Source organism: Macaca fascicularis, chromosome 11, assembly GCF_037993035.2.
Source record: "Macaca fascicularis isolate 582-1 chromosome 11, T2T-MFA8v1.1".
NCBI lineage: Eukaryota > Metazoa > Chordata > Mammalia > Primates > Cercopithecidae > Macaca > Macaca fascicularis.
The window spans coordinates 24977626-24992194 of NC_088385.1; the positions used below are offsets into that span (position 1 = coordinate 24977626).

The 14569-nt window shown below is 37.7% G+C and overlaps 1 protein-coding gene across 5 annotated transcripts in view; it reads right to left on the minus strand.

Moving 5' to 3' along the window:
* Window positions 1-497: 497 nt before the first annotated feature.
* ST8SIA1 (ST8 alpha-N-acetyl-neuraminide alpha-2,8-sialyltransferase 1) overlaps window positions 498-14569 on the minus strand; it is a 135562-nt gene continuing 121490 nt past the window's right edge. For all 5 annotated transcript variants that reach the window (XM_074006375.1, XM_074006377.1, XM_005570352.5 and 2 more), the window contains one exon: window positions 498-1526. In XM_074006375.1, coding sequence (XP_073862476.1) covers window positions 1052-1526 — 475 coding nt within the window. In that variant the 3' untranslated portion in view covers window positions 498-1051. The remainder of the gene's footprint in view (window positions 1527-14569) is intronic.

Here is a 14569-nt window from a genome sequence, read left to right on the forward strand (position 1 = left end):
TGTGTATGTATGTGTGTGTCTACATGTTTGTATATATGCATTCTTGCATGTATGCACACATGTCCTTTATCTTGCAGTGAATATGCCACAGTAGATAGAAAAGGGATTTGTCTTCTGGTCTGTCTTCCACAGAGACTAAGCTTTCCATCATTGTGCTTTACTGTATTTCTGAATATTGAATTATGAAGACAATTATGCCAATTTACAAATAAATAATGCACTCATATTGGTAGTCTTTTGCACTAAAATAAAAATGACAATGCAAACAGGCTTACATAATGCAGACCTAAAATTGGGTTTATGTCCTAAATTCTGAGGAAGGAAAGTGGCTCCTGTTATCCAGACTATGAATCAACACAGTCTAAATTCAATAATGCTTCACATTGTCTCTGTAGAGTTGACAAAAGAGGAAGAAGCAATTCTTATGTAAAATTTTAAAAACAGAGGGGAGCTATAGTTAATATAGACGTGGCTCAACAAATCACAATTATCAGCAGTAACATTTTGTATCTTTATTACTCAGGAAGGGATTTTTTAAATCTACCCACCCACTTCCCCTAAAGAGGGCAAAAATAAATAATAATTTTTTTAAAAACCTACAGTTCTAAAGCCAGTCTTAATAAGACAGGTTCTTATTAATATTATTAAGCCAGTTTGTGTTGACAATCAGCAACACTTTTACCCCAACATTTTCTTTATTCTATATTGATTGGTTCCTCAGCCCTAACAACTCAAGTCTGTCTTGTTTTTGAACTGCATCTTCTAGATTTGAACCATGTGCTTTACCAACAGCATTTCACCAGCATTTTACTAGTTGCAAATCTGCCATGTGCTATAAAGTATTTCACAGGATGTTTCATTTCTTATTTGTCCTCCAAGCCAACACTGAAAGTAAGTTTTGCTTGGATCTTCATCGTTCCTTTCCTGTTTTTCCAAGGGCCCATGCAAACCCATGAAACAACTTAACCATTCCCTCTTGGAGTCATGTAGAAAACCTAACAAAAATACCCTGGTTCAGTCCTTTCTTCTTCCATTGTCCCTAGGAAGTGGGCTAGAGTGAGGTATCTTCACATGGGTCCAACTGCATTCTCAGTGCGCCGATTTTATGAAGATACCAGAGTTGGAGAAATTCCTCGGGCATGGCATGGAAGCCAGAAAAGGGTAAGACGTTATCATAGTAGTGGTGGCTGATGGGCTGCTCATGCATATTCACAGAGAAGGGCCAGAAGCCATAGATGGCCACCTCTTCACAGAGACCCAGAGCTGCGCTCACCAGAAAAAGTCCTGTGGACAGGCGCTTGGCATGGATTCCTCTACTTTTCCAGAACTTTCCAATGCTACGCAGAAAGTTGGGGTTGGCAAACAGCACTGTTTGATTGGCACCAACATCTGACAGTGTATAATAAACCCGCAAAGATGGCTCTGTTCCTGTCTTCATAGAAAAGGCAGGCATGTAGATGTAACTGTGGTTATAGATTTTCATGTTGTCCACAAATGTCTTTCTGGACCACAGAAGGTTCTGAAACCTATTAAAGAAAAAAAAATGGTTCAATTAAACCTAGAGAAAAAGAAACTCACTAAAACCCACTCTGCTGTCTTCTGGTGACCGTGATACCTCAAATCATCTCAATGAAACACATAAAAAACACTTTATTCGTATTTAAAATCCTCCTTGAACTTATCAATTATCTCTCATCAAATAGCCTGGCTTTTCCCCTGACCCCAACTTCTTAAACACAGTTAACATTCGTTAATGGGGCTCCCTCTGAACTCAAATGCATTACACATTTGTTCTCTTCCAGAATGTTTCTGCCTGAAATGTAAAATGGTTTAATTCTCATAAATTCCTAAAGGTTGTTGGCTGGAATTTTGATGAAAGGTACTTAGGTGGTCTAACATAAGCACAGGAGTGGTTTCTTCATCTGCATATCAAAGGAATCACTTCTAAGATGCCTCTTCCCACTGAAATTCTATGATTCTATAAATATTCAGATTCATCAATGCTACAACTATAGTATTACATGGAAAAAGAAAAGCTTGTTACTATTACAAAATAATGCAGGGAGTTGCCCATATTGCTTGCTCCAAAGAACTCTACTTTCCTATGTTCTTTCAGTTTGGATTACATGAAATTCTAATGCAGTTGTAGAAACAAAGATACAAATAAGTACAATATAATGTTCTAAATACAATGTTCATATTTGTATAAAGTATTATGGAATACAGATGAAAAAAATAACTCTGACTTGAAAGAGGGAGTGTGGCCCAAGAAAGCTACAGAGCCGGAATAACATTTAAATACACTTCTTATAAGGAAGCAATAGATAGAACAGCAACTGAACTCGAAGAGACACTTTGGTTATAGGCAAGAGTGCACAATATACTGAGGCAATGACAAGGATTCCCTGTCCCTAGAATGGGGGAGTTGCTAATGGCAGGGGCACTGGCTGAAGACAATGCACTCTTCGAAAAACCTCTTATGTCTGTTTTGTTTGCTTGAACGTCACATGTGGTGATGGGAAATCTTCACAGCAGTTACTGCTTACAGCACTTATGACAACTGTCAGTCTGTGTAAAAAAAAGGTACTCTAATAGACTAGAAGATTACCTTGGAAGGAAGTGGCTGGTAGCCTGGAGACCAGGTAAGAGGTTGCTAATATACTCAAGTTAAAAAAAAAGAAAGAAAGAAAGAGAGAGAGAGAAAGAGAGGGAGTGCGAAGGGTAGAGGGAGAGAAAAGCAACAAACTAGACTAGGGCCTTGCAACTTTTAATTCCTTTGACCACGGGAGCTGCCCATCTTGGGTTATGTGCAGGTGGAGCAGCAACATCAAAGAATGAACTGAGCCACAACTAGCAGAGGAAAGTCTGGCCTGACATGTTGGCAGGCTCATCATAATTAGGTGAAATTAAAGTTCTGAATACACAAATCCACAGGATTGTATGTAGAAATCAATGTTATTTACTCTGCCTGCCCAGAAAGGTATGGTTCTCAAGGCCAGAAGGAAGGGAAATCTCTCAAGTTGTCTTCATATCCTTGATCCAGTAGCCTGCTTTCTTGATCCAGTAGCCTGCTTTATCAATTTTCCCTGGGCCCTGATACAGAAGTAATAACAGGATCTTTAGTTAGATTCACTTTAACTTAGAAGGAGCCATGGAAGCACATTCAACCATATCTGGAGCTGGGCCAGCCTCTCTCCCAGGAATACAAATTCCTGCTTCCCAACTTCCAGATGGGCTCTGCTCAGCAATTCTTTTCTCCCTTCCATTGCCCACTAATGTCTTCCACTCTCTTCCTGAAATACCAGTGCTTTCCCAATCATGTAGACACACCATACAGATAACCTCCTACTCCTTTTGAGCCATTGGTTCTCACACTTTAGTTAGAATATCCCAGAGAGTTCACTAATATCACAGCTTCCTGGGTTCTGATGAGAGTGATCCAGGGGCTGAATTTTTGCCCAGTACTCCTGGGTAATCTGACACAGGTGGGACATACTTATTTAGAAGATCAAAGCATCAGTGTAAGCTGTCTGGCTTTCTGCATCCATCCGTCACCACCTTTTTCTTTATATCTTCTAATGACATCCTTACTGCCATTCTAAGAAGTGCTCCATCTTCCCCTCTGTATCTTGAGACAAGCTGTTTAACATATCCTGAAGAACTCATGTTCCAAAGTGGGTCTCTCCTCTTTAAAAAAAAATTCAATCTCTCCATCTCGACTGAATTATTTCCTCTGTCTTCTACATATGGTTAGAACTTTCCCCTTCAACTTTACTAAGGTATATTTTACAAATAAAAATCGTGTATATTTAAGGTGTGCAATGTGGTGTTTTGATATACACATACACTGTGAAATGATTACAAAAGCAGGTTAGAACTTAAAAACACTCTTCTTAATATGCTCACACTGTTCCCAGTGCTACATTCTCGTTCTGTCATTTCACCATCAACCTTCTAGAGCAGTTAGGATACCTCTATTGCTTTCCTTGCTTGCTTCCATTCCCTCCTTATTCCTGTACAGAACGGCTCCCATTTCACAGGGCCCTGCTGGCTGATGGAACTGATCCCCGTCTCTGTAGTGGACTACATACTAGTGGAGAATTACATGCTGCTTCAATAAAGTCAGGATGATTGATTTTCTGTTTCCTGTCTTAAAGCCAACTGATTAGTCTTGAAGGAAGGAGCTTTCCCTCTCTGAGTTTTCACTTTGAAAATGAACACACAGCTTGAATTTACTACAGTCCTAATTTTATTGACACTGTTATTATTTTTACCTCTCCCATTCTGTGACAAATGACATTATTATTTAAGAATTCAATTCAATTCAATAATTGTTATGGTACACTGAATATGTTTAATAATATCCTGATCAAGAGTTTAATGGGGCTGGTATTGAATTTTATTACATTATCGCAAAATTCAGCTGGAATAAGAAAAGAGGGGTGCTCCAGTTTGTCTCTCCAGCCTCATACTCAGCTACTCCTCATGTCCTCACCCTATGCCTCAGCCATCCCTGTGTGTGTACCTGTCCACAACTTTTATTGCATATATAGATTCATTTTTGCTGATCTAGTCACTGCCCTGGTGAAGCTGTGTCTATAAATCAAGACCCAACTTAAGATTTCCTTTATTAGGCTTATTCCTTCCTTCCAACTTAAGCTTTCAAAAGTCTTCTTTGAATTCCTGAATAATAATTGCTCATACTCTTTAAGACTATGTACTCCTTGAAAACAAAGGATGAGTCCTATTCATCCTTTAATTTTTATAACCTAGCTCAGAATATTTGTGTACTATATGAATAGAAAACTACTAAACAATAATTTTTAAACATAAAAAAGAAATCAGACCAGCCTATGAATTAAGAATAAAAATGAAGTAAGATCAGCCCATATATTATTAAAATAGAAATGATTAATTTATAATCAATATGAGCATAAAAGGAAAAACAAAAACAGAGTAGAAAGCACAAAAGTGTACCACATTTTACAAAGGAATTGAATATGTGATAATGGGGGAAAAACCAATAAGATTTTTCTAATTACTTAATAAACAATATTGAGATAGTTAGCTAACAATTTGGAAATCTGAGAGGGAACAGATTCATACTTCACAAGACAATTACTAAATAATTTTAAGATAAGTAAGATAGATATTTAAAATCTAGCCGGCAAAGCGACTCAGGTCTACAATCCTAGCACTTTAGGCAGCTGAGGTGGGAGGATCACTTGAGGCCAGGAATTCGAGACCAGCCTGGGCAACCATCTCAATAAATTATGAGTAAATATTCAGTAAAATCTATGCTACAAAAAAACTAAAAAAAAATCGAACTTATCAGACATTTGCAAAATATATTTCAACAAAGGAAAATATTGACAACATTGATTATGTCATGATGTGAAATTTCATTACCATGAAGAATAAGATAACTAAAGTAAAAAGGGAATTACTCCAAGAAATATTTACAGCAAATATGACAAACATAAATCGGTATCAATAAACTGTAGTGTCTGAATATATTGATACATTGATATGAAAATAGACAATTAATCTAGAAGGAATTTCAATTAAAAATGTTAAAGCATTTGGTTACAGTTACAAGATGCAAACTGAATACAAAAGGGAATATTAACAGAATAGAAAGAAACACAATAAAGAGTGAGGGTCCAGCTCTCACCTCCTATGACAAATCTCTAGAAATAGGGGAAAATCATTTTTGAAAAGTCCACCTCCATTCTGAAAATAAGAAAGAAAGCAAACCTCAGTGGATCCTGAATCTAGGTTACCTCAAAAAAACAGACAGCTTACCAAAGGAAACCAGAGCATGAAGTAACTTGTTGAGCATTCCTCTAAAAGGCAGCAGTAGCAGTGCCCTATGCCTGAAGGCAGGAGATACTAGCGAAAGTGGTGTCTAACAGCAATCAGCAAGGTTATTGTTCGGATTATGGGGTAGCAGAGACACCCAGGTGGGCTGAACTCTAAAATCCTGCACTGATCAATTATCACCGTGTATATGGAAGGAGGTGTCAGTTTCCAGGCAGGAAAAGTGGGTATGTGTCCAGAAAGCTGGCTCATCCCAGGGAAATGGAATTCTCAACTCATACAATATCAGCAGTCAGGCCTATAGTTCCCAAGTGGAATACTGACACTGAGTAGCCCAAGGAGAAGACCTACAAGCAGTAACATTTGGGAACCGCCCAAGAGAAAGCAACATTGCCACCTTCTCAACCCAGAGTAAAACCCACCTGTTGGTAGGTACAGTCTCTGCATAGAGCTTCCAGTCACCAAACAAGAACACACAGGCAAGCTCAGAAGACACTGATGGATAGTGTCCAACACAAGAGTCAGAGCAGAGGGACTCACATTCAAGGGGCAGAGGAAAACTCTTAAACATCTATAATTAGTTTGTTTACTCATGCTCATGGCTACCACATCTGGACTAGGATGATATAAAAAGAAAAAGCATTTAGGTAATAAGAAAGTGCTGCTGGCAATTTAAAAAATATAACAAAAGGTGGATTTGGGTAAAGGAAAGCTCCAGAAATATAGCTATACAGTAGGCCTAGAAAGCCATCAATCAGGTTCAAGTAAGAGAAAAATACAGCTCCAGATGAACGTCTCAACAGAAACAAACAGTGCCCCAGATAAACCAATGTGCAGCAGAGATGGAAGAGCTGCACTTTCAAAGGATTCTAGAGATGGATTCACGACCGCTGCATGGAAGGGCTTTATGTGCTCTGGGAGAAAATTTAAATGTGGACAGGCTGTCAATTCCTGCAATAAACTTTTTATCTCAGATGTGAACTACACTTAGGTAGACACTGACTATTGATTTGATTGTGATATATCTGGATTGAGAGGTCAAGAAAGTATAAGTGTATAAGGTAGTCAGCCGTGCTGTGAGGAGCACATGAAGAGAACTCAGTCTATTTTTCCATAAGAGATCAACAGACAAGCTGAAATTTTAAGAATTGTAATTAAACATGTTGTTTTCACATGTGACAAGAAAAAAAACAGCTGAAGAAGTTGAAAGGTATAGATTCTTGGAACATAACTTGGAGAAGTGGGGGGGGGGTCTGAGACAGGAGATTGCTGGTTTTCATTTTGAACTTTGTCATATGAGTTAATTTTTCCACGTATGTGTATTATTTTGGTAAAAACAGAAATTTAATGTTTAAAATTATAAAAAAGATAAGACAATTTTTGTTGACCAAGTTCACAAGACTACCAAAATAATAATAGTCAAGAAACTTTAAATACCTAGCATGATAGCTTTTAAAAATATATATAGTTAAACCAATAAAAACTACAGATAGAAATTCACAAGTCCACAATCATAGTGAGTTTTCAATTTTAAAATATATTATTTAAAACACATAAAATAGAAAATTTCTAGCCAGGCACAGTGCCTCATGCCTACAATCCCAGCACTTTGAGAGGCCAATGTGGGCAGATCATGAGGTCAGGAGTTCGAGACCAGCCTGGCCAATATGGTGAAATCCCATCTTTACTAAAAATACAAAAATTAGCCGGGTGTGGTGGCAGGTGCCTGTAGTCCCAGCTCAGGAGACTCTGAGGCAGAAGAATCGCTTGAACCCAGAAGGGGGAGGTTGCAGTGAGCCAAGATCGTGCCACTGCACTCCAGCTTTGGCGACAGACCAAGGCTCTGTCTCAAAAAAAAAAACAAAAACCAAACATCATGTTACAAAAGAAAAAGCAATAATAAAACAATTATCATCATATGGGTCACACTGATCAAAAATGTAAAAAAAAAATGAGAAGTCTGCTGGGCACAGTGGCTCACACCTGTAATCCCAGCACTTTGGGAGGCCGAGGTGGGCAGATCACAAGGTCAAGAGATCGAGACCACAGTGAAACCCTCTCTCTACTAAAAATACCAAAAAAAAAAAAAAAAAAAAATTGGCCGGGCATGCTGGTGGGTGCCTGTAGTCCCAGCTACTCGGGAGACTGAAGCAGGAGAATGGCGTGAACCCGGGAGGCGGAGTTTGCAGTGAGCCGAGATTGCTCCACTACACTCCAGCCTGGGCGACAGAGTGAGACTCCGTTTCAAAAAAAAAAAAAAAAAAACAGAAGTCAACGACATAAAAATACACACACACACTGCACTAGAAAAAATTTTTAAAAACATATTTCAATTATGTATATAAGGGGAAATCTGTCACTAGTTGAAGATGCTATAATTACCTATCTAGAATATACAAAAGAATCAACTGAAAAAAATATTTATTGGAATCAATAGAGTCTTAGCTTCCCTATACAGCAGGAATCATATATTAAAATAATACAACAAAACAAAAATTTCATTGTTAATAGCAACAAAGCCCCCAAACACTTTGAAACAAGGCTAAAAATAAATACAACATTTTTATGGGGACAATAATGAACATTGAAAGATGTCTCCCCGTATAAATTTGTAGGTTCAAACGCAATCTCTACAAAAATCCCAACATTATTTTGAAGTAAAATTTGATTTTACTTCAGATTTAACTTATCATTAAGATAATTCTAAACATCATATGGGAGGTATAAATTAGTATGTATACTGACAATAATTTTGGACAAAAGAATAACAGAAAACTTAACTTACCAATGTCAAAACTGATTATAAAACTATAATAATAAAAACACTATGGAACTCACGCAAAAATAAACCAGGTATGATGAAACAGGAGAATGAGTCTTAAAATGTACCTAAGCATTTTTGGAGATTTCCTTTATGCTAAAAGTAACATTTCAAACCAATTCATAAAAATCTACTATTCCATACATTGTACTGGGTCTACTGGCTAGCCAATAATAGAAAATAAGATAAATTCCTACCTCACACTGTCCCAAAAATTAAGCTCCAGATGGAATAATCATATACCATAAAATTAGAAGAAAATATAAGAAAATGTCTTTAAGACCTTTAGGACACAAAAGACAATGTAAACATGAGGCAATTCCTTAGCAAAAATCCATAAAAGATTGTTAAACATGACAGCTTTATAATGAAAGTCTTCCACAAACATATTTTTAAAGAGACAAGCAGCAGATTGGGTTGAAAATATTTACAACATACATGACAAGGGATTAGTATCCAGGATACAAATGATAAAAATCAGTAACAAATACGGCAAATAGCACCATATAACAAGACAGTAGTATCCAGAACACAAACCATAAAAAGTAATAACAAACTTGCAAATATCACAATGGATAAATGAACAACGATGTAGAACTGCCAAGTCCGAGATGAGGAAATTCAAAGGGCCAATATGCATATTAAAATAAGCACAACCTCACTAGCATTCAAGTTATGACAAAACTATATAGGAAATTAACAGTTTTCCACACATCTGACTGGTACAAATTAAGGAAATTGATAATAACAAAGAAACCTGTGAGACACAGTACACTTTTATGCTTCAAATGGGAGTATGAGTTGCTACTGACAGCTGGGAAAGTGATTTTGCATTTCAAATATGCACACCTACTGACCCTGCATTTCCAGTTCTCAGCTGGTGCCTTTCATATTTGCAGGGCACCATCCATCACTTCTTTCAGGTCTTGGCTCAAATGAAAGCTCTTCATAGAAGCCTTTACTGACACCTACTCTCTCATCTTTGTTTTCTTTCTCTATGTTTTTTACAACATCTTTATTGTATTTTTTGTATTTTCTTTCTAAGATGTATTTTACATATACAACTTCACCGTCTCTGTTGTATTTCTTTTATCATACATAATGTTTTATTACATATACATGTCTTCATTTATGTTTGTCTCCTCTTACATGTTCACAAGAAGGATTATTTTGTTTACTATTAAATCCTCTCAACCAAGAAAGGTGCCTGGCACATGGCACTAAGTAAATATCCATGAATGTTTGCTGGAGGATGAAGATTAGGAATCACCTAAATGCCATCACTAGTAGAATGCCAAATAAATTACATTATATCCATATTATGATACATGGCAATTTTTTTAAATGACACAACTCTAATTTACATTGAAATGGAAATATTTCCAAGACAAATGTTATATAGAAACATGAAGAAGTTGCAGAATTACTACTGCAATTTGTATAGTGGATTATCATATATACATATCATAAAAGATAAAGATAAAAATTTTCTATAGTTACATATACATATGTAAGTGCATGGGAGAATGTTGGAGATACACATAAAACTGAAAACAATGGTTACCTCCAGGGAGAGCAGTGGTATGGAGGTAGTGCTAAGGGTCTCTGTGTAGAAAAAACAAATTCAAAGTGATTTTTCTGTTCTATCACTCAACACCAATCAACACAGAAAACTTCTGTGACCTATGTGTGGGTTTCTTCCCCCACACATCGAACAAGCAATTTACAGCGGACACCAGCTGGGGGTCCTCCAATTCAATTCCAACATTATCTACCTAGAGATAGAGTCAGATCCCACAAGACACCCCTCAACCCCTTGGACGTCAGTTGCAAGTCTGGGCCTCCAGAACTTCTGACCAGCCGGCTTCACATTGAGGTTCCTTCAATCTCTTCTTTACTTTGGATTAATTTGCTAAAGTAACTCACAAATCTCAGGCAAACATTCACATTTACTGGTTTATTATAAAGAGTATTACTGCTAAATGAAGTTTAGTCTAAAGCTGCCTCTTTACATATTTTAGGTTCAGCCTAAAGATTTCTGTATACACAGTGAACTGTAACTTAACAGGATGTGTAAACAGACCATAACCTACTCTTGTACCAATCACCAAGTTTCAGCCAAAGGTGGCCAACCGTTCCAGCTGTGTTCGAGCAAGACAAACACCAAGCCGTAACCAATCATGCCGTTTCTGTACCTCAGCTCAACTTTCTGCATGTCACTTTCCTTTTTCTGACCATAAATTCTCTCAGAAAACACAGCAGCATGGAGTTGCTCTGAACCATTTCTGATTCTAGGGGCTGCCTGATTCATGAGTCTTTACTCAATTACACTCGGTTAAATTTAATTTGTCTAAAGTTTTCCTTTTAACATTACAAAGGATACAGAGGGAGAGAGATGCACAGGGCAATGTATCGAGGAAGGAGTGTGCAACCCCTCCAGGAACTTTCACATGTTCAGCTATCCAGAAGCTCTTCAAACCCTGTCCCATTAGGTTTTTATGGAGGCTTCATTACATAGCCACGATTGATTGAACCACTGGCCATTGGTGATCACCTCAACCTTCGGCCTCTCTCTCCTCCCTAGAGACTGGGGAATGGGCTAAAAGTCTCAATCCTCTAATCATACCTTGGTCTTTCCTGTGATCAGCTCCCAGCCTGAAGCTACCTAGGGGCTGTCAACCATGATTGCATGCTAATAATTGGCTAATCATTAGCATACAAAATACATCACCTTGTGGAGATTCTAAGGATTTTAGGGGTTGTATGTGATGAAATAGGTTGAAGATCAAATACGTATTTCACAGGGCCAAAGCCTTATCTGTAATGATTTTAATTTTTTAGAAGGTGAATATATGTATGTTACTTGTGTTATTAAATACGTCCTTTTAAAAGCTTAGGCTCTTTAGTAATCCTATAAATGCAAAGTAAACCAATTGTGATTTTCTAATTTACTTTTTTGTTTTTTTTGAGATGGTGTCTTGCTCGCTCTGTCACCCAGACTGGAGTGCAGTGGTGCGATCTTGGTTCACTGCAACCTCCACCTCCCGGGTCCAAGTGCTTCTCCTGCATCAGCCTCCCGAGTAGCTGGGACTTCAGGCGCCTGCCACCATGCCCAGCTAATTTTGTATTTTTAGTAGAGACGGGGTTTCGCCAAGTTGGCCAGGCTGATCTTGAACTCCTGACCGCAGGTGATCCACACACCTCGGCCTCCCAAAGTGCTGGGATTACAGGCATGAGCCACTGCACCTGGCCCTAATTTACTATTTTTAACACAATGATAAATGAGGATAATTGAGTACTTTTTTCTTTTGATTTTTAAATATTATTATAATGTCTGTGCAGTATAAAACACATTTATAAAAAATAAGTCACATAAATTTTCAAGTTAATTATCTACTAAGCATATTGCATTTTAAAAGTCCACTTTTTTTACACAGAATATTTATTCTACTTTTTTCTGTATAATAACTTTAATTTGAACACTTCCTTTATTTACTTCTAATTCAAATGCTTCAGCAATTTTCCAATGGGTTAATTCATTTCCTCATATTATTTACTTGCTTTTCTAATATTTGGGGACCATTTTCCATGTTCACGGCTGCTTACTGTCATTTTTCTGTCTCTTTGAGCAGCTGTTTGTTTACCCAGCTGTTACTTCCTTTCCTTCTGTCAATGAATGTTAATTTTATGTTGATTTACAATACTTTCCTCCTCCGTACCTTCTCATTTTATGGGTGTGTTTCTTCCACAGGAAAGTATTTTACCAGATTGCAATGAACATTCTATGTCAAGCTATTCCATTGATAGACAAGACACGAACTGCCTTTAAAAAAATTTGTAACAGTGAGAGAAATCTAACATAAACTGGCTCCATCTTGCTCTTCACCTCACAAGCTAACTGCCCTTGCTCATGCCTGAGCACAGGTTAAACTAACTATAGGAAGAATTTAGCTTATAGTTTAACTTTGAAGCAAGGATGATCATAGTCCCTTTCCCAAACTGATCCCTGGGGACTGACACCATCTTTGTAAGACTGTAGTGGGGCCTGATTCTGCTAAGAGGTAGGCATAGTTAAACAATAACCAGCCATTGTTCCCTAGATTGGTTTTCTATAACTGCTCAGTGCTCAGGAATCATATAGCCAGAAGGCAAAAGATTTGTAACTTTCCCAATTGCTCCTGTATATTCATCTCTATTGTAAAACCTAAGACTGGTCTTTGAGATCGTTTTCAGACTCTTACATTCTGGCAGACCAACTCTTGCCACCTGAATCCATGACCTACACCAAAGAACTGACTCGACAGGTCCACAGGTCCTGTTGCCCACCCCTGTCGGCCAGAAACTGACTCAGGACATGAAGATAGTCTCAACATCCCTATGAGTTCATTCCCAACCAATCAGCCATTCCCTAGTCCCCTGCCCACCAAATTATCCTTAAAAACCCTAGCCTCTGAGTTCTCAAGGAGGTGAATTTGAGAAATATCTCCCATCCTATTTGCTTGACACCCTATAATGATTACATTCTTTCTCTACTATAATACCTGATGTTTCTGTGTATTTGCTTTTTCTGTGCAGCAGGCAAGAATAATTTGTTGGGCTATAACAATAATAAAATATGACTTACAAATGCAAACTTTTAAAATACTTGCAGCATGGGGGTTCCAAACCTAGACTGGGGATGTTGGTTGCTAAGATAGAAGAAAGTTAGGGCAGGCCTTTCAGATATGCATATATCTGAAATGAATTTTGAAGAATGAGTAAAAGGTAGCTATGCAAACGGAGTTGAAGGAGAAGAGCACTCTGCTGAAAGACCAGCATGGGCAAGGGCATGTGGTAAGAGTAGGTAGTACCTGGGGAAATGCAAACAATTTAATATGGTAAAGTTTAGAGCCTTGGGAGCAGTTACAGATGTAGCTAGCTGGATGCACAGGACAGAATAAATGAAGGATCTCTGCCACTCAAGGTTGAGATTTTACCTACAAGGAAAATGAAAACACATTAGAATGGGAATAGTCCATGGTAAAATGATGTTACCACAGGGGCAGTAGGAGCTGGCTTTGGTAACTGAGTGTAGAGAGCTGATCTTTAGCTGGGAAGCAACAGTGAGGTATACAGGGCACTGTCCAGTCTTATTTAATGCCTGTACTGTGCCAGTTATTGAATATTTATTATTTTTAGATGTGAAAGTGGTTTCGGTTTGGGGGATTGAATGGCTTGGATTTCCAGTGACTGCTTTCATTGTGATATGTAACACAATAGAAGAAAATGGTTTGAAGAGAAAGACTATTATATAAATTTGGACATGTTGAGCCACAGACATGAGCCAACCAGAAGAACAGTGAGTTAAAATAAAAACACTGACAAATTATCGCATTGAAATGGTGGGCAAAGGAGGCAGAGCTGCTGCAAAGAGTAGACAAAAAAGGAAGGTGACAGGAAATAGAGGAAAAAAGGAGTTTCAAAAGTTTATCAACAGTGGCAAATGCTGAGAGACAGAAAATGGTCTGTGGGGATTTTGCAACACGAGAGTTATTAAAGGTATGAGATATTTTATAGTAGAAATCAATAGTAGAAATTACTATAAAATTCATTTCATAGTAGAAATCAGTCTAGATCATGGGTCATCTACAAGGGCCAAGCAGATTAGGAAAATATGTGAAGAGATGAGGCAAAAGACAAGAGGGAGTAGACTTGGAAATGGAATATTGCATGTCCCATTTAAGGATTTCAGGTTAAAAAGAAAAAAGAAAAGTTAGAGCCAAGTGAAATAATTCTGCAGGCCAGATTTGGCCTGTTGGCAACAAGTTTGATGTCAACCCTCAAAACTTATTCAGATTTCCAAAGGACATGAAACCATGAAATCCCAAATCCCTTCAGAGCAATTAAAACAAAAAAAACATATAATAGGGTCTCTTGTTTATTTATGAC